At 37.8% G+C, this 23451-nt stretch overlaps 1 protein-coding gene across 7 annotated transcripts in view; it reads right to left on the reverse strand.

Moving 5' to 3' along the window:
- Positions 1–23451, reverse strand: part of FBXL20 (F-box and leucine rich repeat protein 20) — an 82178-nt gene that overhangs the window by 1208 nt on the left and 57519 nt on the right. For 6 of the 7 annotated variants that reach the window (XM_045182350.1, XM_024573435.3, XM_024573437.3 and 3 more), the window contains 10 exons: positions 22136–22230; positions 21581–21649; positions 15826–15921; positions 13596–13722; positions 12419–12493; positions 9344–9474; positions 6656–6716; positions 6005–6049; positions 2420–2476; positions 1235–1447 (listed from right to left, as the gene is read on the reverse strand). In XM_045182350.1, the coding sequence (XP_045038285.1) occupies positions 1235–1447; positions 2420–2476; positions 6005–6049; positions 6656–6716; positions 9344–9474; positions 12419–12493; positions 13596–13722; positions 15826–15921; positions 21581–21649; positions 22136–22230 (969 nt within the window). The other variant, XM_045182349.2, reaches the window with a different exon arrangement.

Below are 23451 nucleotides of genomic sequence, written 5' to 3' on the forward strand. Positions count from 1 at the left end.
ACTCCCTATCGGTTTCCTAACCTGTGCCAAAGGAGATTCCTTGTTTCCTTCCCATAGTTGAAATAAACTATATAAGCTTAAGGTAAGATTTTATTCCAAGTCATTGTAGACAATGCTTCTTCTGATGTTTAAAAAACCACTATTTCCTCTTTTAACAACATGCTTCTAGTTTTTACTACATGAATAGTTTCTGAATAACTACTATGTTCAAGGCACTGTACTAGTTATGTAAGAGGGATACAAAGATGGTCAAGATGATGATCCTGCCCTTAGGGAACTTACAGGCTAGACGTGCACATACACAGCTAAGTTAAAGTGGAAGAGGTGTTAAGTGACTTGAAGAGCATATAAAGACTCTGAAGATTCAGAGATGGAAGAGGTTCCTGACAGCCAGGAACCCTAGTACGAGTGGGCCGCAGAAGAGGCTCTGGTTGGCCTGCGGTTCTCCTCTGAGTAGAAGAAACATGGCTGCAAGGAGTCCCCATTGCAGTCGTGCCTCAGTCTTGCACTTCTGATGGGAGAGGCGGAACTGAGGCCAAATGGAAATCAAGGTGAGGTTTGGTGCCCTTTACGTGATCAGGTGCCATTTGGCCAACATGGCATTTTTTAGAGGTTGGTTGTGAATGACAACTAAGCACAGTGCCTTTCTCACTGCAGGTGGGAAGCAGATGTTCCAATAAATGTCTGTTGAGCTGAATATTCTAACACACAGATTCACCCAGCCTTTTACAACCTCCTTGCTGGCAACCTGTCTCCCAGTCGTTTAACTATACATGGGTCTCTCTACTATGGAAGGTGGGGCAAAAAGAAAAAGGGAGAAAATGACTCGATCCATTTGTTGTCTTAAAAAATAAAAACCCCAACAAAAGGGGATGATGTGAAAGGAAATACAAATTAAAGTCTTAAATCCTATTTAACTAAATATTTTCTTTCTTTCTTTCTTTCCTTTAGAACCAAAATCTGGCATATGCTTTTGACTCCAGCCATGTTATTAAACTCTGGACATTACTGGAGAAATTCTGCTGGGAGGAAACCTCCTTTTCTTCCCTTCAGTGGGTATTTTTCTACTAAATTTCCAGCTGAAACTATCTACCTTTAGGTTTATCTTCCACTCTTTCCCCTTTGCTAAATGTCTAAGTAAATGTAATAATCACAGGAATCTAAAGCTAAAAAAATGAAAGAAGGAAAGGGTGCCAAGAACAAGAAAGCCGGAGAGTGATGGAGCCATCTTTACCCTGAGTCTCTTGATTCCTGCCCGCGTGATTTGCTGGCAGTCATAGAGTTCTATCCGCTCAAGGCTGTGACAGCTCTTCAAGTGCTCCAGGGAGGCGTCTGTGATCAGTGGGCAGTTGTCCAGTTCAATCACCTCCAGCTGGTCATGAGCGCAGGCCCCATTCCCCAGGTGACGAATTCCATCGTCTGTGATCAGCTCACAGTGAGACAGACTCTGCGGCCAAATAGAGCAAGGAAGGACACTGAAATACCTTATGGCATTCTTCTAGCAGAGGCCTGCCTGTCTACCATCAGAGAGGAGACCTTTCTGGTTTGATTTTGATGTACGTGGAACCACCACTAGATCCACGTGGTAAAACGAAGAAAGCAAACTAGAGTTGCTGGGGTTCTGCTTTTGACAATGATTGACATTTCCGTGTGATTCAAGATATATTCTGTGAATTCATGTAATGACTGTGAAATAGTTCACAAACAAAATAAGATTATCTCCCCCAAAGACAAATGAACACTTTTCTTTTTTACATGAACAAGCAGGGCTCAAGCTTTTCCTGCACCAAAATTTCTGGAATTTGGACTAAATATTGATTCCCTGGTACAGGGGGATGCCCAGTGAATTAAATGAAGTCGATTCTTACAGCTGTCAGGTGTGGTTATCTCTTCACACAAATCCCTTCACTTTATCAATGTTCCTTAAGGTCTCCATTCCTACACGTGAAAACTTAAAACCCTTGACCCAATTTTGGACAGTAAAGTGTCACCAAGTACACCAAAATGAACCTAGATACAGAATGGTCAACCAGAAGGCTTCCCCAGTGTTACTAGAAGTAGTAGCAGAGAACTCCCTACAGTAAAGTCTTGATTACTTTTGTTTTGGTCCCAAAGCGAAGCAAGCTATGTTTTGGGCCGTCATGTCCCTGGGACCTCTTGAAATTTAAACATCATTCAGTTTAGACAGTAATTCATGTGCGAGAGAGAACTCATACTTTCCACATCAGTTTTCAATCTCCAAGTTTTTTTTTTAAACAATCTCCAAGTATTGATAAAGAAAACATTTAAATTTTCAGTTCCTTCCTTGGTCCTCTATAAGTTGGCAATTTGGAAAAACATACTTTCCCCAAATGGTAGCCAGTAAGAGCTGGGTTTTGATTAAATCTAATAAACATAAAATTTTCAGAGTCAAACTCACCAATACTTGAAGTCGAGGACAGTGTATAGAAAGTTGGATTAATGTGCTATCTGTTATCTGAAAGAAACATGTAAGTTTATTTTAGATGTAACTCCAAAAAAACTCATGGCTTGTACCTTGTTCTTGACTATATTTGTAATCTAAACTGATATCCTGAATGATAAGTTATCAAATAACAAAATCTTGAGGTTGAAATCCCAATGGCTATTTGAATCTGTTCTTTGAGAAGCTAGGCTTCAACACATCTAATCTCTAGTCTTAATTTTTAAGTACATTTTATTGATTATGCTATTACAGTTGTCCCTTTCCCCCCCCTTTTGCCCTCCTCTGCCTGGCAACCCCCTTTCCTCCACAAATCCACCCCGCTTAGTTCATAGTTCATGTCCATGGGTTGTGTATATAAGTTCTTTGGCTTCTCCATTTCCCATACTGTTCTTAACACTCCATCTATTTTGTACCTACCAATTATACTTCTTAATCCCTGTACCTTTTCCCCCATTCTCCTCCTTCCCCCTCCCTGCTGATTACCCTCCACATGATCTCAATTTCTATAATTCTATTCCTATTCTAGTTGTTTGCTTAGTTTGTTTTTGCTTTTTTAGATTCAGTAGTTGATAGTTTTGAGTTTGTTGTCATTTTACTGTTCATAGTTTTGATCTTCTTTTTCTTCAGTCAGTCCCTTTAACATTTCATATAAGGATTTGGTGACGATTAACTCCTTCCTTTAGCTTTACTTTGTCTGGAAAGCACTTTATCTGCCCTTCAATTCTAAATGACAGCTTTGCTGGACAGAGTAATGTTGGTTGTAGGTCCTTGCTTTTCATCACTTTGAATATTTCTTGCCAGTCCCTTCTTACCTGTAAAGTTTCTTCTGAGAAATCAGCTGACAGTCTTATGGGTACTCCCCTGTAGTTAACTATCTGCTTTTCTCTTGCCGCTTTTAAGATCCTCTCTTTAACTTTTGGCATTTTATTATGATGTGTCTTGGTGTGGTCCTCTTTGAGTCCATCTTGTGTGGGACTCTCTGTACCTCTTGGACTTGTATGTCTATTTCCTTTGCCAAATTAGGGAAGTTTTCTTTCATTATTATTTTTTTTTGTTAAAGATTTTATTTATTTATTTTTAGACAGGGGATGGGAGGGAGAGAGAGGGAAAGAAACATCAATATGTAGTTGCCTCTCACGTGCCCCCCACCGGGGGCCTGGCCCGCAATGCAGGCATGTGCCCTAGACTGGGAATTGAATCAGCAACCTTTTGGTTCACAGGCTGGCGCTCAATCCACTGAGCCACGCCAGCCAGGGCTCATTTTTTCAAATAAGTTTTTATTTCCTGCTTTTCTTATTCGGCATCCCTATGACTCTGACGTTGGCACTTTTGGAGATGTCCCAAAGTCATCTTAATTCTCTAATTTTTTGTTTTCTTGTTTCTTCCTTCTGTATTGGTTTATTTCTTATGTTCCAAACCACTGACTTGAACTCAGGCTTCCTTCCCTTCATTGTTGGTTCCCTGTGGACTTTTCTTTACTTCACTAAGTGTAGCCTTCTTTTCTTCCCTTATGCATTTGCCATACTCAGTGAGTTCTCTGAACATCCATATCACCAGTGTTTTGAACTCTGCATCTGATAGGTTGGCTGTTTCACTTAGCTCTTTTTCTGGAATTTTGATCTGTTCTTTCATTTGGGCCGCATATCTTTGTCTCTGCAATTTGGCAGCCTTCCTGAGTGTGTCTGTGTGTATTAGAGCTGCTTTGACTCCCTGTCTTGGTTTGTAAGGGGCGGAGCCTGAGGTATTCAGCAGGGCGGGGGGAACCCTCTTTGCTGCTTTGTGGTGCTGTATGTGAGGAAGGGGTCAGAGAGGGAACAATCAATGCTCCTTGTTCAGCACTCACCCCATTTTTAGTCACTTCACCCACTTCCTGTATGTAACTGGTGCCCCTCTAGCTGCTGCCCTGGTGGCGGTTCCCAGAGTGGGTGTGTTTGCACACATCCTAGGACCATGGGTGCCCTTTAAACGGACTCTCCTGAGAGACCAGCAGTTTCTTCCACCGCTCCAATCCCCACTGTTTTTACAGCCAGAAATTATGAGGCTTTATTTTCCTGGTGTTAGAACCCTGGGCTGTGTGGTCTGGCCTAGGGCTAGAATGGTTTTCTCCCCAGGTGTCCCTCTTGGTTTTATCTGCCACACATGAATGTGGGACCGCCTGTTCTGCCGCCGCCACACTGCATCTTCTCTGCCCCTCCTACCTGTCTGGATGAATATTTCTTTAAATTTTTTGTTGTCGGACTTCCACACAGTTTGATTTTCTGGCAGTTCTGGTTGTTTTTTGTTTTGAGGTTGGTTGTGATCCTTATGGTTGTGTGAGGAGGCAAAGTATGTCTACCTACGCCTCCGTTTTGGCCAGAAGTCCTAGTATTCCTCTAGTCTTAATCTTTGAACGGGTCTGTTGAAAATTGTTTTGTTTTTGAAATGAATGAAAATCTGTGCCCTGGTAACTTACCCACTGGATTTTTTGTTCTACCTCCTTAGAATCATCACAGAAAACAATCAGAAGACACTGCTCTATGAAAAAACATTAATGTGAATATCCTCAAATGTTCAGATGGTTGACCTGTATTTTATAAGCCTTGCCAGGATTGATATCTTCGGTGTCAGTTTTCTTCCCAAAGGTGGCACAAAGGACTGCTGAAATCTGGGTTACCTATGAACATTCAGGAAGGAAAAACTCCTAAAGGAAAAACTGCTTTTTATAGTTATCTTAGGACAAAAAGTAAATCAGTGTTTCTTTTCAAATTCTTCTAACTCTTGAGGTATTATACTATTCTAATATATACAGCTTCACAGGGGCTACGAAATGTCAAAAGGGTGGGGGCCTGGGGCAGGCGGGTGTGCGCCCATCACTCAGAAGGACTAACACCAGGAAGGGTGCACAGGATACTCAGGCAGGTGCAAGAGACAAATGAACATAAACAAGTTTTAGTTCAATAAGAACTAATAGCTGCTAAGTAGTGTCAGATAACAAGTAATTTACAACAATTGACCTCAATGGTTACCCAAGTATCTTCTTTATTTTTTACCATTAAAACAATTCACTGCTCTATCTTCTTTCTAGTTTCTCCCCAATCAACTAATTTCAAAGGTCTTAAAACTGGTAAGAAAAGAAATTGTTGATAAAGAGGTATCTGGTTGCCTGCCTGAAGGATAGGGTTCCATACAGAGTCAGGTCTCCAGGGCTAATGATGTGAGGGGTCCACCATCCAGTTAAGCTAAGAAGGGGCAGTGCTATTCAGTGTGATGGGGCTTTAATCATTTACTAGTATCAAAACCCTGTAGGTCTAAGGAAGTATCTTTGTAGCTTTAAAGTTTAGGCCTTCTTTCTCCCCGATGGCAACCTTATTGATGGCATGTATTTTCCTAGTTCCTCAACACACAGCCATGAGTTATCTGCCTGGTGTGCCTGGGGGACACCGCAGCAGACGGAGAGTCAGCAGTGCCGCCAGACACCGGTGAGGGACGCGGACGCTGCCACGTGCACGTTACCCAAGTTTCTATCATGCTGTACTTCTGAGTAAAAACCTACAACCTTACCTGAACACACTCTTCCAGGTCCATCTTTTCAAGCTCATGGCAATTCTATAAGACACAAAAGCAAACATTACATTACAAACATTTAAAATATAGGAAAAATTTAAGGCCAGAAAACTAAATGGTATTAAGTATCCATCTGCCTGAAAGCAAACACCCTTCCCCTTGATCCACTACATTGGTCAAAGACAGTTATAATTTTAAATGCTGCTCTTATACAGATTTATAGACCACTGTAAATACTAAAATCTTCTGGAGAATACAGAAAATCTCTTAAGACATCTCCACTTAAAATTAGGATTACATGTTCCTTTCAACATTACTCTCACCCACCAGTCGCATACAAATAACCAGGCAAGTTTCTTTCATGAAGCACTAGAAAACCCCTGCTTAGTCTGTAGTAAGAAAGTGTGGAAAATGAAGTCTTATGGAGGAGCATGATGTCATCCAATGTACGCCTGCATTTCTAGAGCAGTGCGTACTCCACAAGCCTGTAGCTGCTGCACGAGAAAGCTCAGGAACAGCAGCTGCAGCTCAGTTGCCCCACATCCCACATCCTCAATTCTCCTGCTATTCCACATCTCCCTCCTTGCTCATTTTTCTGAAATAAAAATCCCAAACAAAACCTACACAGAACCTGAAGAAAATACTCACTCTGGCCAGTGTGGTAAAGCCCACATCTGTTAATTGAGAACACCTTGCCACTTCTAATATTCTGTTAAAAAACAAAGCGAAAGTCAAGCCCTTGGTCCCTGAAAACTGCATTTATTAAAACAGCAAGAATTTAAGAAAACAACCTCCTATTCCCTAAGGAATATATAATATAGTGACATTAACAGCTAACAAGTCTGTATACGATCTTGCCATTCATTTTCATTGAGTCATCATAAAGTGATCTTGTAAATAGCACATTTCAGAGTGATGCAATCAGAATAATATAAAAGAAGCTTGTAGTTAACGCCAAAATGCAAGAGAAATGCATTTAAAAGGCTTCTTGATGGCATACTGCTTATCCCTAGAAGGCAGCCTGTTCCTAGAACACGGAAATGCAGATACTCTGTTAATTTGTTGCTAAAGTTAATTATTCTCTTTCCCTGTTTTACATGTAGGTCCACTCAGATTTAAATAGATTTTTAAAATGTAATGAAGAAACTGGTTAGTTACAGGCCTATCCCAAATATGAAATCCCACATCTATGAAAAAACACCCTTAAGCTTCCTCCCATAGGCTCCCAGGGAGGCCCAGAGGACAGGGAAGCTGAGTTGGCAGCCACTTTCCTACTCAGGAATTGCTAAACACCAACCTAAATACCAACCACAGGACCAGGAATCATAAGCAGCTTTTCCACCCTGGCTGGTGTGGCTCAGTGGATTGAGCGGTGGCCTGGGAACCAAAGGGTTGCCGTTTTGATTCCCAGTCAGGCACAATGCCTGGGTTGTAGGCCAAGTCCCCAGTAGGGGGTGCACCAGAGGCAACCACACATTGATGTTTCTCTCCCTCTCTCCTTCCCATCCCCTCTCTCTAAAAAGAAATAAAATCCTTTAAAAAAAAAAAAAAGGAGCTTTCCTGGGAAAAGTTTGGTGGCATCTGCATGATAGTACCATAGAATATTTGTATTTTGCTTACAAATTACTTATATAAGTTAAAAAAACCCACTGATGTATAAGAAATCATTATCAACCAACAATCAATTAGAAATGAAATGCTGTATCTAATGGAAACACATGAACTGACTGAACCCAACACAAATACCCCGTCTGAGACCCCTTCTGTTCTAACTGTTAGGTAAACCATGCTGGAGGAGGAAGCTGAACACCCCTCTCTTTAAAACAAAGAGAACGGGTAATATTTTCAGACAGAGTTTGGCTATTTCCTTAGCTCTTGAACAAGCCTCTACTCTAGGCTTCCAATATTACTAATTTTGACCAACAAGTCTATGATCTCTATTAAGGAATTTTGATACTTTAGGCAAATTTTCTTTTACTCATTGTAGTTAGGCCCATGGCCAGGTGATTACATACGAAAGTTTTAAAAGGTTTTATTGGCTTAAATGATTATTACAGGTAAAACAAGTAGTTTAATGGGTTCTGGAGCAAGAGAGCCTGGGTTTGTATCCTTGCTCCTGCACTTCCTAGCTGTGAGACCTTGTACAGGTTACTTGACTTCCCTGGGCTTCAGTTTTCTCATCTATAATATGGAGATAATAACAGTGCTTATATGGTGTTTAGTGATTAAATAAATACTTGTGAATCATTTAAAACAATGGCTAACATGTCTAACATAGAAGTACAAGTTTTATTTAAAAAAACAAAAAAGGTACATGGAGACTGAATGGTGTGTTGTGTGCTCTTACAGAGTCAATATGGGTTTGATGCCATGTGCGTGCTAATACAGCATTCTTTTCTTTTTAATTGTACTTTATTTTTTTATTATCGTTCAAGTACAGTTTTCTGCCTTTCCCCCCCACCCCTCCCCAGCACCCCATAATTGTATTTTATTGATTATGCTATTATGGTTGTCCTGATTTCCCCCCCTAACACAGCATTCTTAATAAATATTTAGCCAGTCCAATATTTAGCCACATAGGTGGAGCCATAAAGAAATAAAGCTTGCTCTAAAATACCATTAATCAGCATAGAGAAGGTTCTCCTCTGGGGCTTTTTTAAAAAATACTCTCTGCAATGTACCTTGCATCATTATTACAATATAAGTGACCACGGAATAGACCTTGAAAATCTTTCTTCAGAAAGGAATTAGATACTCCTTGACTTGTGATAGGGGTTATGTCCAGATAAACCCCTCATAAGTCGAAAATAATGTTAAGTTGAAAATGCATTTAATATCTCTAACCTACCAAACATCATAGTTTAGCTTCACCTGCCTTAAATGTGCTCAGAACACTTACATTAGCCTACAGTGGGGCAAAACCACCTAACACAGGCTTATTTTATAACAAAATGTTGAATATATCTGTAATTTATTATGTGTATTGCTTCTGCACCATCATAAAGTCAAAATCATAAGTTGAACCAGTTTACGTCAGGGACTGTCTATTAAAGCACTAATTAGAAAAAATGCCTTTATTTCTTTCCTCAAGCAATAAGGTAAAATGATTTTTTTTTCTAGTATGTATAGCAGGAAGTAGAAAATGGGGGCTATTAATCCCTTGGTGCAGGCCAATTACATGTAGTCAAATAAAGTATAAAGCAAGAAAGAGGGCATCTAAAAGGTTAGTGGCCTTTTAGGATCTACCTTAAAGATTACAAGGTTCCAAGGAATAAATATAAGCTAAGGAGGCCTCTGTTCTTTTCTCGACTTTTGAGCTAAACAAGAAATGTTTACCTAAGCCGTGGACAGTTCTGACCTAGAGCATTCAGGATGGCATCTGTGATGTTGGAGCAGCCGGAGGCACAGAGGGACTGTAACTTATGGCACCCTCTGCATATAGTAATGAGACCTTCATCTGTGATTTGCTAAAAAACAAGAGCAAACAACCCCCACACATATTAGTAACTTAGCAGAACAAAAAGAAGGAAAAAAAGCTATCTCAGTGAAAATAAGTACCAAAAAGAAGTAAAAGCAGATTTAATATTAATCAAGTAGCAGACGTAACAGAAAACGAACACACTTTGTTTCTTCCTTCCAGTTCCTTTTCATTAAGCTTGCAAGAGAATCTGTGCTCATTGGGGGGATAAAGGGAAGAAACTATAATAGGATTCTTTCACTGGGAACAGCATGGGGTGCATTATGGTGTAGATTCAATTAAATGGTTTTAAAATCTACTAAACAAATAAGAATGGCAGTATTTTAATAGTATAAACATATGAACAAGTTCAAAATTGATTACTAAGTTACTAAAAACATAAAACCACCTGTGGATGACAGTTGCAATCTCATATCAACCACAGATCCATTTATTTCTATAGTTTTATTTTCTAATAAAGAATATTCTAATTTATGGAGATAAACAGTTGTGTCCAACTCAAATATAGTTTTGTATTTTTAAATTATTTTAAAATGAAAAAGATGTTACATAAAAAAAAGTCATATAGGCCCTGGCAAGGTGGCTCAGTTGACTGGAGCACCATCTCATACACCAAAAGGTTGCGGGTTCAATTCCCAGTGAGGGCACATACATAGCTGTGGGCCTGATCCCTGGTCGGGGTGTGTATGAGAGGCGACCGATCGATGTTTCTCATTCACATCAATGCGTTTCTCTCCCCGCCCCCCCAAATCAATAAGTATGTCCTCAGGTGAGGATTAAAAAAAACAAGTCATGTATAAATGTCTGAACATGTTGGATATGATCAGATACAACCTGAACTTCGATTTGTCCTGCTGGACTCACTAAGTTTGAATAAGCCTCAGAAAAGCTCTCCTGTAATCTCATCTCTGTTTAACCCGTGTCCTTAGACTGCAAGGACCACTGAGAAAAATAAAATCAAGCTTTAAATCGTCACTGTTTAATTCAGCTTTTTCTCAGTATTATACAACTGAAACAAAATACAGATAAAAATAGATGTTAAGGCAGATACAAGATCTGTCATAAGGATAAATTAATGGGGTATACACACAAGCAGAAGAACCTAAAAAAGCGCCACGCAAGTGTGATACATCATTACTGCTAAACAAGGGTAACTGAAACGTACAGGAGGAAATAACCACCAAACACGAGTATTTACCAGGCCAGTGGGATTCGTGTCACACAATATTAGTAAAGTATTGTAGGGTTGTACTGTCTTTTCCATTTTAATGTTTTTAAAATTTTTTATTGAATTTATTGTCGTGACATTGCCCCATAAATCCTTTTTAATGTTTTAAAGTCTACAAGGAATTACTGAGGAAGAAGAGAGGACAAAAGTCAGTCCTATTACCATTATTTTAAATTTTAAAAAGAATAAAATTTAGGCCCTCGCTGGCTGGTGTGGCTCAGTGGATTGAGTGCCAACTTGCGAACCAAAGGGTCACGAGACAACTGGTTCTTTATGCTTATCAACTATGATTTCTGTCTGTTGGAAGGGTAAAGGAAATGAAACTGAAAGAGCAAATGATAGGTACGGATATATGTAATATTTATGCATACGTGCGAACATGTATGCCACATATTCGTACACACACATACAGAATGTCTGTGTGTGTGTGTATGTAAATAAAATCTGAAGATGCCCGAAACAGTTTTTTCCTGCCACTGTAAGATGAAGGTTATATGCTTACAATAGTTGTATAAGCTCTTTCTCTCAGGTCGAATATTTCAGTTTCATAAATGAAATTAGGCAAATTCTGGTAGTTAGCAGCTATGGCAATCAGAATTAAAAGGAAGGGGTGGTCAGAATTAAGAAAGAATGTCATTCTTTTAATTCAGGCTCCAGAAGCCTCTTAAGCAGGTGATTATCAGTGAGCACAACCCTGGAAGGGCAAGTTGCTTAAACTGCACAAAATGTAGCACCTTTAAAATTATCACATTAAAAAAAATATATATATATATTTATTTTTAGAGAAAGGGGAAGGGAGGAAGAAAGAGAGGAAGAGAAACATCCATGTGCGATAGATACATCAATCGGTTGTCTCTTGCACACCCCAAACTGGGGACCCGGCCTGCAACCCAGGCATGTGCCTTGACTGGGAATCAAACTTGTGACCTTTCTGTTTGCAGGCCAACACTCAGTCCACTGAGCCACGCCAGCCAGGGCTAAAATTACCATTTTTATACCAAACAGCCACTATGCTTTCAAGCTATTGGTGATAAAACAAGAAGGGGAGAATATAATAAGCAAAAGCCTTAGTAGAAACAAGGAAAACCCTCACCAACTTTTTTCACTGCTAAGAGAGGCTCTCACGCCAAACCAACACACATATATACGATTTTCAAGGCAACACAAAAAAAGCTAAAGATGTATTGTCAACATTTGAGAACCCTGAATAGTTTCAACAAATTCTCTAAGTAAAACTGAGGAGTTCTGGGACAGACACATAAAGATTAGTAGTCTAAAAGAAACCAACTGTGAACTACAAATACCACTTGAATATAATTTAAAGGGTACATTTTGCTTGTCATCTGTTCAGATCAGTGGTTTCCAATAGTTATGATCCACTGATAGGTCTTAATTGGTGGGCTGCAATTAATTAACCAAAAATATTTTATATACTGAAGTTTGTAAGTAATTCTAAAAAGTATTCTTAAGTAGAAAAGAAAGGGGTGAAGTTATAATTAGCCTATTTGGAATTCTGAATAATTCCTGCTTGCCTGTGTCAAAACCCCTAGGAGTGAGTATCGTCAAGCAAGTAAAGAATGAGCTGTGTCTACTGTGTCCCCAGGGTTGAAGTAGAAAAAAACGACTGGTCTTGATGACTGAAACTTACAGTAATAATACAGAAATCGATTAGTAATACAGAAAAGCTATAGGGAGGACTGCTTACTAAGCAGGTCTGCAAGTTCAAAGTCACCAGTTCAGGACAGTGTGCACCTATGTACTTGAGGGCTTCATCTTCTAGCTAAAAGATTAAAAAGAAAGAGAAAAAAATGATTACTGACACTGTTTTAAAGGACAGAGATTTACGCACACACACTCATCAACATACTCTAAATATAGTCAACCGAGTTTCAAAGGAACCATGAAACATGATCACATAAAGGTGTAATTCGTATGATCAGTATTGTGGATTTTTCTTCTGATAGACATGCTTTACAGCGTCTTGCCGAGCATTTATGAAGCTAAAAGAATTTTCACATTTCTACACTCCCTATATTGTGGGGAGCAGGAGCTGAGAAAAGAACCCACAGTTTATCTGCTGCTGAAGATCAGTGCCAGGAGTACAGTGCTGAGAACAGATGGCAAGCAATTGATTACAATGATGCATTCCAATCAATATTTTTCAGGCTTCCATTAATAACTAGAAGCTCAAGCTGTTGTTTTACGATAGTCATACTTTCAGAGCTCTGTTTCAAACAATGGAACATCTCCCATCATGGTGAAAGACTAAGGACATTTTTAATCAAATCCAAGGCATGGTTTTAATAACCATTAAAAATATAAGGCAACAAGAGCCTACTCCTTCTTTGTCAGTTACTTCTCAACCCACTAATTTCCATGCCAACTCCTTCCAGTAATATTTTTAATGACAAAATTAGTTGGATTTGTAATGTGACCGGCAGGAAATAAGCATCAACGCTATAAAATGTAGGTTTGCTGTACACTTGACGCATTTAAGAAAACCTTCTGGTGGTTTAAAAACAAGTGAAACTGCTAAGCCACCTTCCCAGCCTTCCCAGTTCAAGGTCTCAGGCAGTAAGGACATGGCAAGTTTTCCTTTCAGATTCAATTGTGTGAAACCCTTCTTGCCTATGGTGCTTACTCAAAATGAACTTTATCTCCCCAGGCTGCCTCCCCTAAAAATAAAAATTTATCTTTCGTCAGATGTTAATTCTTCTCTCCCTCTCTCTCTCTCCCCTACTCTAAGAAAAACACCAATTTTTGGTAAACACGTCTTTGGTCAATAATACAAAACAACTACATATTCTTTAGGTTAATGCCTTGGGGCTGCCTGTAAAGCTTATAGTTTCTCTATCATAAGCACCACATGGAGTATTTATTACCTGTGTGCAGCCTTTTAAGAATAAGGCCTTGAGACCCCCACAGCCTCTCACTAGTGCTTGGATGCCATCCTTGGTTACTTGGTCACACCAGGAAATGTTCAATTGCTCCAATAGTGGACATCCCTCACTTGGGATAAAAGAAAATGAAACAAACATATGACTAAGTCCAATTTCAAAGATACCAAAGCCTCATTTTATTGGCCATTTAGTCAGGAAATGGATAGAGCCCCATGCTCTCCCACAAGAATATACATTATTTATTTAATGTAGATTTAGAACCCAGGAAATCCCATACCAATAAAAGTGGGTTTATCAATGTTCATGGTGTTCATGTGGAACTGTATCACTAGGAGGGCTAGCTCAAATCCAGCTCAACTAGCAAGCACAAACCACAATACTGTTTTACAGATATATTAGATTTTAATGGAGGTTTATACATTGCAAACTATATTCTTTTTGTACTTATCACACATTTATAAGTTCGCTAGACAGGAAATAAAAATTAAGTGACCTGTTCAAGTTGACCAAGTAATTAATGAGGAGTGTAGAGTCAAACCCAGATTCTCTATCAAATAATTCTATTACTTATCAAAGTACTAACGAGGACATTTAAACTTTTATTTAAAAAATTAGACAGGATCTGTAAATTTCCCTTATCTGGGAAGTATTTAAAGTACTATTTCCATAGGCAATAGTATTTGAATTTAAAATATATTGTATTTGATCTCTGGCTTCTATCAAATACTAGCTTCATCTTTGATCTTTGATTTTAGATTTGAACTATGGAAGAGTCCCAAGCTCTACGACATTCTTTGGAAAATACTGATTTAACTGTTTTATAGTGTGACTTCAGGCAAGTCACTTTAGGAAGCCTGCCCGGAACCTCTCCTACTCGAAGATTAGCCACAGCCATTTCTATGTTCTCCGCAAACGGCTGCACTTCTATCACAGCCCTTAACCACTCTGCAAGATGATGACGTGTTTAGTGTTTTTCCCTCACACTAGCCTCTGAGCAACGCAAGTGTAGTGACAATACCTCATTCAGTCACATCCCACGGTTGAATCACATTACCTGGCATTCAAAAATGTTTTAGACTTTCTGTCTGTGAAGTGTCTGTCCTACCTACGTCTACCTCACAAGGCTGGCTTTCAAATAAGTGAGATCATTTATGTGAATATGCTATAAACTATAAATGTTGTATTATTCTATTATCTTACACAGCAGTCTTAGATACATATTTGCTTAATCCAAGGAACATCTAGATTTTTAGATTACTTATACTCTACTTAACTGAATTTACATTCCTTCTTTTAATAGCTTAATTCTTACTATTTATAAATGTAACCAATATATGGGAGCATAAAAGGATGATAAAAAGTAAAGTTCTAGGTGTGAGTACATGGAACAGACTGATAGCTGTCAGATGCAAAGGGGAACTGGATGAAAGAAGGTGAAGGGATGAGTCAAAGAACATAGATGCACGACACACGGACACAGACAACACTGTGGCGATGGCCAGAGGGAAGGGGTGTGGGATTGGGTGGAGGTGGGCAAAGTGGGGGGAAAGGGAGACATCTGTAATAGTGTCAACAATAAAGTTAAAAAAAGTAAAGTTACAAAGAGAATGGGCATTTCACCTTCCTTTTTAAGATACATTTTCTGTAATGTACTTTAAAAAATGTTAACATTAAAAAAATTAAAACTTATTGAGTGTTTACATGCTAAGCAATTTATATACATTAGATTGAAACGGATAAAACTTTCATTTATAAGACAAACGCTATTGAAATATTGGCAACTTTATACGGTCTGGCTTAATATTATGCAATAATGATAATATTGCTTAATCCTAATAACAAATCTATGAGGTGATAAGGAAAACCTCACAAGGTTTACATTTGCCCAAGGTCCTGGTCAATAACCTGACTCCAGAGTACTGTTTTAATCACTACGCTGTAATATGTGTCATTTTGGGGGAGAGAGGGGAGGAAGCCTTCATAAAAATCCAACGGTTCTCGTATAAATTGTACTACTCTGTTCAGAAACCCCAGTTACCTCTAGTCATCTTACCTGTCTGTAATTTGGCCTAGTGGTAAGACAAAGATCTAATCTGAACTGTAGTATATATCCATAAAACACAGTTTCCTTCAATTCCAACTTTATGTCAGTTATTTTAAAAAAATAAGCATTTGTTTTGATTGTTAGATAATCTTATTATAAGAAATTTACCTCAGAGCTTTTAGAGACATGTTTGTTATTGATGTACAGGAAGCCAAGTCAAGGTGCCTGAGTTTGGAACAGAACTTGCTAAGGCTAGTACATGTACTGAAAAATGGAAAAAGGAGAAAATAATAAACAAATAAATACCACATCCTTAGTATATCATACGTGATTCTCATTAAACACATGTGTATACACAAGAACTGTAAAATTTCCATACCCCCAATAAAAGCAGTTATAAATCCTGGGATCTTTCATGTTAAGGAAGAGACCAGTGCCATTTACACAAGATAAAAAAGGCTGTCATGTATGAGAATTTGCGGGGGGGGGGGGGGGGGGGGGGGGAAGATGGTACTTTATTTATATTTGGAAATGGTAATACCTATTAACAGCAAACTGCGTATGTGCCGGTAATAGCTCTACATGCACTCTGCAAATCCAGGAGCACCGGAAAGCTAGTACGGGCTAGCAAGCAGGGACGTGAAGGCTGACATCTCGGCTCAAGGCAACATTTTGCACGGCAGTAGTACAATTGAATTTTTGCAAGACATACGGAGGATGGACCAATATGGGGCTGAAACAAGCTAAGTTACGTAACATTACTTCCTACTTTCCTTTATGAATACCTTAAGGCTCTTTTTCCACAGTGGTCAAGTTCTCAGTTTAATTTTTTTTAATTATGAAAAATTTCAAATATGCACACGAGTGAGTAACAGAGAAAGCAATATGTACCATCATTAAGTTTCTATATTTATCAATATTCTACTATTTCTATCTCATTCATTTTCTTCCCTCCTTTTTTCATTCTAGCATTTTAAAGCGAATACCAGACCGATTTCACCTGTAAATATTTCAGGACACATTTCTAATAGATAAGGATTTTAATTCCTTAATGTCTGCTACCCAGACTACATTCAAGTTCCCCCAATTGTCTCATAAATGCCTTTGCCAATTTCAGTCGATCAAATTAGGATCCAAATAAGAACCTTACACTCCATTTGTCTGTTATGTTCCTTAGGTTTTTGCGTGGACCTGTGCTTCCATGTCTCCTGGCTAGATGCCTAGGAGAATTACTAGGTCCTATACTAAGTTTATGTTTGACTTCTTAAGAAACTGCCAAACTGCTTTCTATTTGGCTGTACCATTTTAGATTCCCACCAGCAACCTATGAAGGTCCCTGTTTTTCTACATCCTTGCCAACACTTGGCACTGGTCTCTCTTTTTTTGCTTACAGCTATTTTAGTGGGTATGGAGTGTAACCTTCTATTGGGGTTTTATTTCACAATTCTATAATAAACATAAAGCATTGGCTAGAATCTCAAAGAGAATATTAAATAGAAATGGCAAGAGTTAACACCCTTGCTTTGCCTTTGACCTTAGGGTGAAGGATTCAGTCTTTCAGCATCAAGTATGATGGTCAGCAATAAGTTTTTCATAGATGCCTATGACCAGATTGAGAAAACTCCCTTCTATTCCTTGTTTGTTGAGAATTTTGTATCAAGAATGGGTGTTGGATTTTTTCATGTGCTTTTTCTACCTAATGATATACTAGTTACCTATTGTTGCATAACAAATTATCCCAAAGTGAGCGGCTTAAAACAACAAACATTTATTATTTCACAGTTTTTGTGGGTCAGGAATACTGGCACAGGCCGCTTAGCAGGGTGCCTCTTGACTCAGGTCTCTCACAAGGCTGTAATCAAGGTACTGGCCACGGCTGTAATCATCTCAAAGGTTAACTGGGTACAGACTCCCTTCCAAGCTCATTTAAGTAGCTTTTGGCAGACCTCAGAAGATCCAATTCCAAGTCTACTAATTTGGTTTTTGGTAGGTTTCAGGTCCTCACTGGCTGTTGGCCAGAGACCTCAGTTCCTTGCCACTTGGGCCTCTCCACAGACCTACTCAAAACAGGGCAACGTGCCCTACTCCACACCACGTCAGAGCCCTGAGAAAAAGTAGAGTAAGACAGAAGTTGCAGTCTTTTTGTAACCTAATCTCCAAAGTGACATCCAATCTCTTTTGCAGTATTCTATTGTTAGAAATGAACCCTTCGGTCTAGAGCATGCTCAGGGGGAAAGGGTTACTCAAGGGTGTGAATACTGGTAGGAGGCAGGAATTACTCGGGGGCCGTTTTACAGACTATCATATTGAGATGACCATGTCGTTTCTGTTCTTTATTCCAGAAGGCAGTAAATCTCACCAGTTGCCTACTGTTGTACAGCCCACAATTCAGGAATGGTTCTGATATTCTTAAATGGTTGAAAGAAAATCAAAAGATACTACTTTGTAATGTGAAAATTCTATGACATTCAAATCTCAACACCCAGAAACAAAGTTTTATTGCAGCACAGCCATGCTCATTTGTTCATGTATTGTCTATGGCTGCTCTTGTAAAATATTAGCAGGGTGAGCAGTTGTGACAAAGACTGTATGGACAACAAAGACTAAAATATTTTCTTATTTGACCCCATATATAAAGTTTGCTGACCCCTACTTTATTCTAATAATTGAGATATTATATTAATTGATTTCAGATGTTAAACCACACTTGTATTTCTGGGATAAATCCCACTTGGATATGATTTAAAACCCTTTTATATGTTGCTGGATCCAGTTTGCTAAAATTTTTTAAAGTATGGCCCTGGACAGTGTGGCTCAGTTGGTTGGAGCATCATCCTGTACACTAAAAGGTTGGGGGTTCGATTCCCGATCAGGGCACATTTCTAGGTTGCCAGTTCTATCCCCAGTCGGGGTGCATATGGGAGGCAACCAATTAATGTTTCTCATTCACATAGACATTTCTCTCTCTAATAATAAACATAATCAATAAACATAAAAAATAAATATAAAAGAAAGAAACAATAAAGTGTGTTTGTATTTCTGTTCTTGAGAGATATGTATCAGTAGAGTTCTTTTTATTGTGATGTCTTTGTTTGCCAGCTTTGGTATCATAAGAACACTGGCTTCATATAATGAGTTATGAAGCGGTTCTCTCTCTCTTTTTTTAAATGAATGAGTTTGAAGACTGGTATTATTTCTTCTTTAAATATTTGATCACAATTCAGGGAGACCAACAAATATATAAAGAGATAATATCCTGGCAACTCTTCAGTTTACAGTTTCCCTAGTATAACTGTTCTTTCCTTACTAGACATTCTCGGCCTAGCTTTGTGCGGTCTCAATATGTGCACGTGTAGTTTACTATTCAGTCAAATCTATGTAATTACTGTAGCCATTTACTGAGTAGGTCCTCCCTTTCGAGACACAAATCCCAGCCACTTTGGTCTCCCTGAACTCCAATCTCTTTCTCTTCAAATCAGCCAGAATGTTGTGCTCTGCTTGAGTTCTTTCTCCTTGTGCCAGCTATTATCTGGAAAATGTCACCGAGCAGAAAGCCAGGGTAATCATAGGGCTCAAGTCATATGCTTCTTATTCCTGTGCTGCCTGTTGCCCAACATCTCAAACTGATCGCCTTCTATGTTTTGTACAGTTTAATTGCTTTTTACAGCAGGAGGGCAATTAACTGTCATAATCAGAAGTGAAAGTCTCCATCTTTGATTCTTAGAGTTTGTATCTTTTTCTTTTGTATTATGTTTAAATTATTGTTTCTAAAATTACTGGAATGAGCAAAAATCTGAACACTGACCAGGAGTTATTTGATGATTTTAAGATTTTTTTTTTCCACAGGAGTGACAAAGTTAATGTGTTTTTGTTAAAAGTCTTTTAGAAACACGTATATGATATCCAGGACATTTTCCAAGATAAGATAAAATGAAGGGGTAAGATGACACAAAACTAGCCATAAGGTGATCATTTCTCAATTATCAATCTGAAGACGGCTGATGGATTCAATTTTGTCTACTTTGGCATATGTTTAAAATCTGTTCTAAGAAGTCAAAAGTCAGTAGAAGTAACTTCTTTATGATGCTTATAGCTCCAACTTGACATGGCTGGGCTCATGTTTTGTTTTCAATTGATTTCTCTTTTAGTTTAATTCATATTTTAATTATGAAAAACATTTACATGGGTATTAAAGTAAAACTATTAAAACATGATACTTCAGAGGTCTTCCTTTCATCCCTGTCTCTTCATGTTTCTTCTCCCCCCCATAAGTAACTATTTTTATTAGTTTTTGATTGTTTCCATTGTCTCTTCTAGAAAATATTAATAAATATGGACATATATTTGTATTATATCCCCTGGCCCTACAAAAGGTATCTTCTTATACAAGTTCCTCTGCAGTTTGCTTTCTCAACAATATGTCCTGGAGATCACTCCAGAGTACTACAGAAAGATTTTCCACATTGCTTTTCTTTTTTAAAAAAATATTTATTTGTTTATTTTTTAGAGAGAGGGGAAGGGAGGGAGAAAGGGAGAGAAACATTGATCAGTTGCCTTTTGCACGTCCCCAACCGGGGACCTGGCCTGCAACCCAGGCATGTGCCCTGACTTGGAATCGAACCAGCGACCTTTCAGTTTGCAGGCTGGCACTCAACCCACTGAGCCACACCAGCCAGGGCCATGGTTCCCTTTCTTAACCAGTCCTCTACTGATAGACATTTGGATTGTTTTCTGCCTTTTGTTATTAAGAATAATGCAGTATTTGTTATTATAAACAGTAAAAATGAATATAGCCTTGTACCTAAATCTTATTATATTTTTGCCAGTGTATCTTTGGTATAAAAATTTCTAGAAAAATGTGTAAAATATATGTCACTTTTTAGATACCAAGTGTTCAAATTCTAAATCTCTATGAAGTTAAATATTCAAAGGAAAAACAGAAACAGGTTAATTTATCTAAAGTAAATGTTGGGCTACTGGCATCAAGTCATAGTTGGGGTAGGGGTTAGTAATTTATCTATCAAAGATTCCAAATCAATCCATAGGAATAATACTTAGTAAAATCAATTAAAAACCATAGTCCTTGTCTTTCAAACACTTTCTTATATTAAAAGTTAACAATACTGTGACCTCAAAGAAAGGAATAAAATAAACAATGTATACACCCTGTGCTTGGAGTATCTTCCACTTTCCTTCACTCAAGCAGTTCTAAAAATACCATCTCTTTTATGACGACTTCTGGAACGGGAAGGTTCAGTGAATAATCCTGGCCCTTCTCTGTGAAAGCAATGCTTTTTCAATGACTTCACCTCACTTCACTATAGGCAACAATTTCCCTACATAATACTGAAATGTTATTTGATACATGTTATTACCAATAGATATCCTTGGGCTTTTTAATGTCTACCTTCGATGTGTATTGTGTCTGTGATTATAAACTCTCAAGGATGAAGGATCAAGTTTTATTTCTTTTATATTGTGGCCAACACAAACACAGCACATTTAAAGTTATTTAATGAATGCTGTCAATATCAATTATCACAAGCTGTTTAGTCTCATTTTTAAGATTTACATCTTTTTATAGAATTATTCGTTTACCTTTACTCTGTCTTTTGAATGATAGCTACTAGTATCTTCTTGAAATACAGGTTTTCCTAGTAATTTATATATCATTCTTATCCCTACTGCATATTCACTAAATTTTTAAGTTTCCCTTAAAATATCAAAACAGGATTTAGGCCAGATTCCAAAATTAATTTCTTATTTCATTTCTACCCTAATGTCACTTTCTCCTTTTAAAATATCTTTCTCCTATAAAACCAAAATGAAATTTTATAAATGTATTTAGTAGCCCACATTTAAAGCCAGTATAGGCAAAACACAAGGGGCTACGACTTACCCTTCTCAAACACAAAATACTTACGCGTCTGTAGTCTTCGTACATCCATTTAAATTTAGTACTTCAATGTTCCTACAGTTTTGTGCAAAGGTCCTTTACAGGAAAGAAACAAAGTAAAAGGTTTAAAATGAAGTACACAATTCTGGTATTAAGAAATTAACAAAAAAGATATGTATTATTAGTAGTAATATTGGATATTAGTACAAAAGTAGTTCACAATTACAAATAAATTAATTTTCAGCCATAAACGTTTAACATTGATATTTTTGTCAAACAAGGGTAAAATTACCTTAATTTTGAGTAAACAAAATTTACTCGAGGCTTCAAAAGAACTATTTATAACATGGAGAATTTGGCCTTTATGGAGGGGGCACTTGTTCTTGTTTTATTCTTAAAACCATATATCCCACTACGGGGTATTTTTGTGTTATAAGCAATGCATGTGCATTTGGGTTGAGAATAGCTTCAAGAAAGTTGTAACTTTATAAATAGCTTAAGATCATTTCAGCCTTTTCTGGTCGAGATGCTCTTGCTTTACTGCACTCAGGAAAATCAGTTAGTCAGTAGTCACATTCTTACCTTAATGCATTGTCTCCTACTCCAAGACACCCACGAAGACTTAACTTTCGTAAAAAGCCCCCACATCTTTTGGAAATATTCTCCACTACCCGGCCCTGTAAAAAAAGGCAGTTAAACAAAAAGATATGCCATCACACTGACTTTGAAAAGAACACATCCTCATTTTTAATAATTTACAAACCATTTAAAGGCTTAGTTATTAAAGAGGAAAATTTCAACTTACTGTAAGAAAGCTTTCCTGATTAATGCATCTACCTGAAACATGCCTAAACTCAATACTGTTACTTATTTTACTCTGTAAGATATTCTGTATTTGAGAAAACGATGCTCTGTAGTTCTCTCATGCCTACATTAAGGTAGATGTCTACGTAAGGTCTTACATCTATATTAAGGTAGACTGCCCCTCCTGATTAAACTGCAGCTGCTGAAGGATATTAACCCTCTTTATCATGCCTGTGTCCTTTCCAAAGTGTCTACTATAGCACTGTAATTACAGCAGAGACTCAATGAACACTTACCAAAAGCTTGCTGAATGCCTGCATGGGCCACATTGCTTTAAACATTCTCTTCCATAAAGATTAGTAAATTGTGGAAAACATAACAATTCAGCTTAATGTCAGTGGGTATTATTTTAAAAGCACTTTTAAAGATAATGAGTTCATGTGAGGCTTTTAAAAACTTCTAACATGGATCCTCAAGACAATTAAGTTCCACTAGAACTTAAAAAAAACCCTACAAATCTAAATTTAAATCTCATTTAACCCTTTTAACACAATGAACAATCTATTATTTCCATTCTTCTGCTGAGAAAACCAAGGACCACAGAGCTCAAATTGAGGTTAAAATAATTTAATCTTAAGCCATTTTGCTTCTCCATTTTAGAAATCATAGGCAATACTAAGAGATAAAATATGGGAGTGAAGAAAAATAATTCAATAAATGACTTTGATTTTATTCTCTTTCTTTCTTCACAAACACTATCTATAGGTTTTCCAAGACACAAAATGCTCATCCTAAAAAGAATTTATGCAAATACCATACCCCAACAAGTTAACCTGACTGGTTCTTCAATAAACAAATATAAAAGACTTCCTTAAAAATGAGCAAGTACAGGTTTAAATTTCCACCACAAAAAAAATTTTTTGGTCCTATTAATACAAATAATTTAGTTTTATTTCAGCAAAATACTTCTGCTTATTTTTAAAAAATGAGTAAGTTCTTGTGAACACTGCAGGCTCCCATGAAGTTCACATGCACTAAAATTAATAAGTCTGTCTCCCCAGGGAAAGGAGATCTAGATGGTTGGGGCTAATCTG

Source organism: Desmodus rotundus, chromosome 9 (genome assembly GCF_022682495.2).
Source record: "Desmodus rotundus isolate HL8 chromosome 9, HLdesRot8A.1, whole genome shotgun sequence".
In the NCBI taxonomy this organism is placed as follows: Eukaryota; Metazoa; Chordata; class Mammalia; order Chiroptera; family Phyllostomidae; genus Desmodus; species Desmodus rotundus.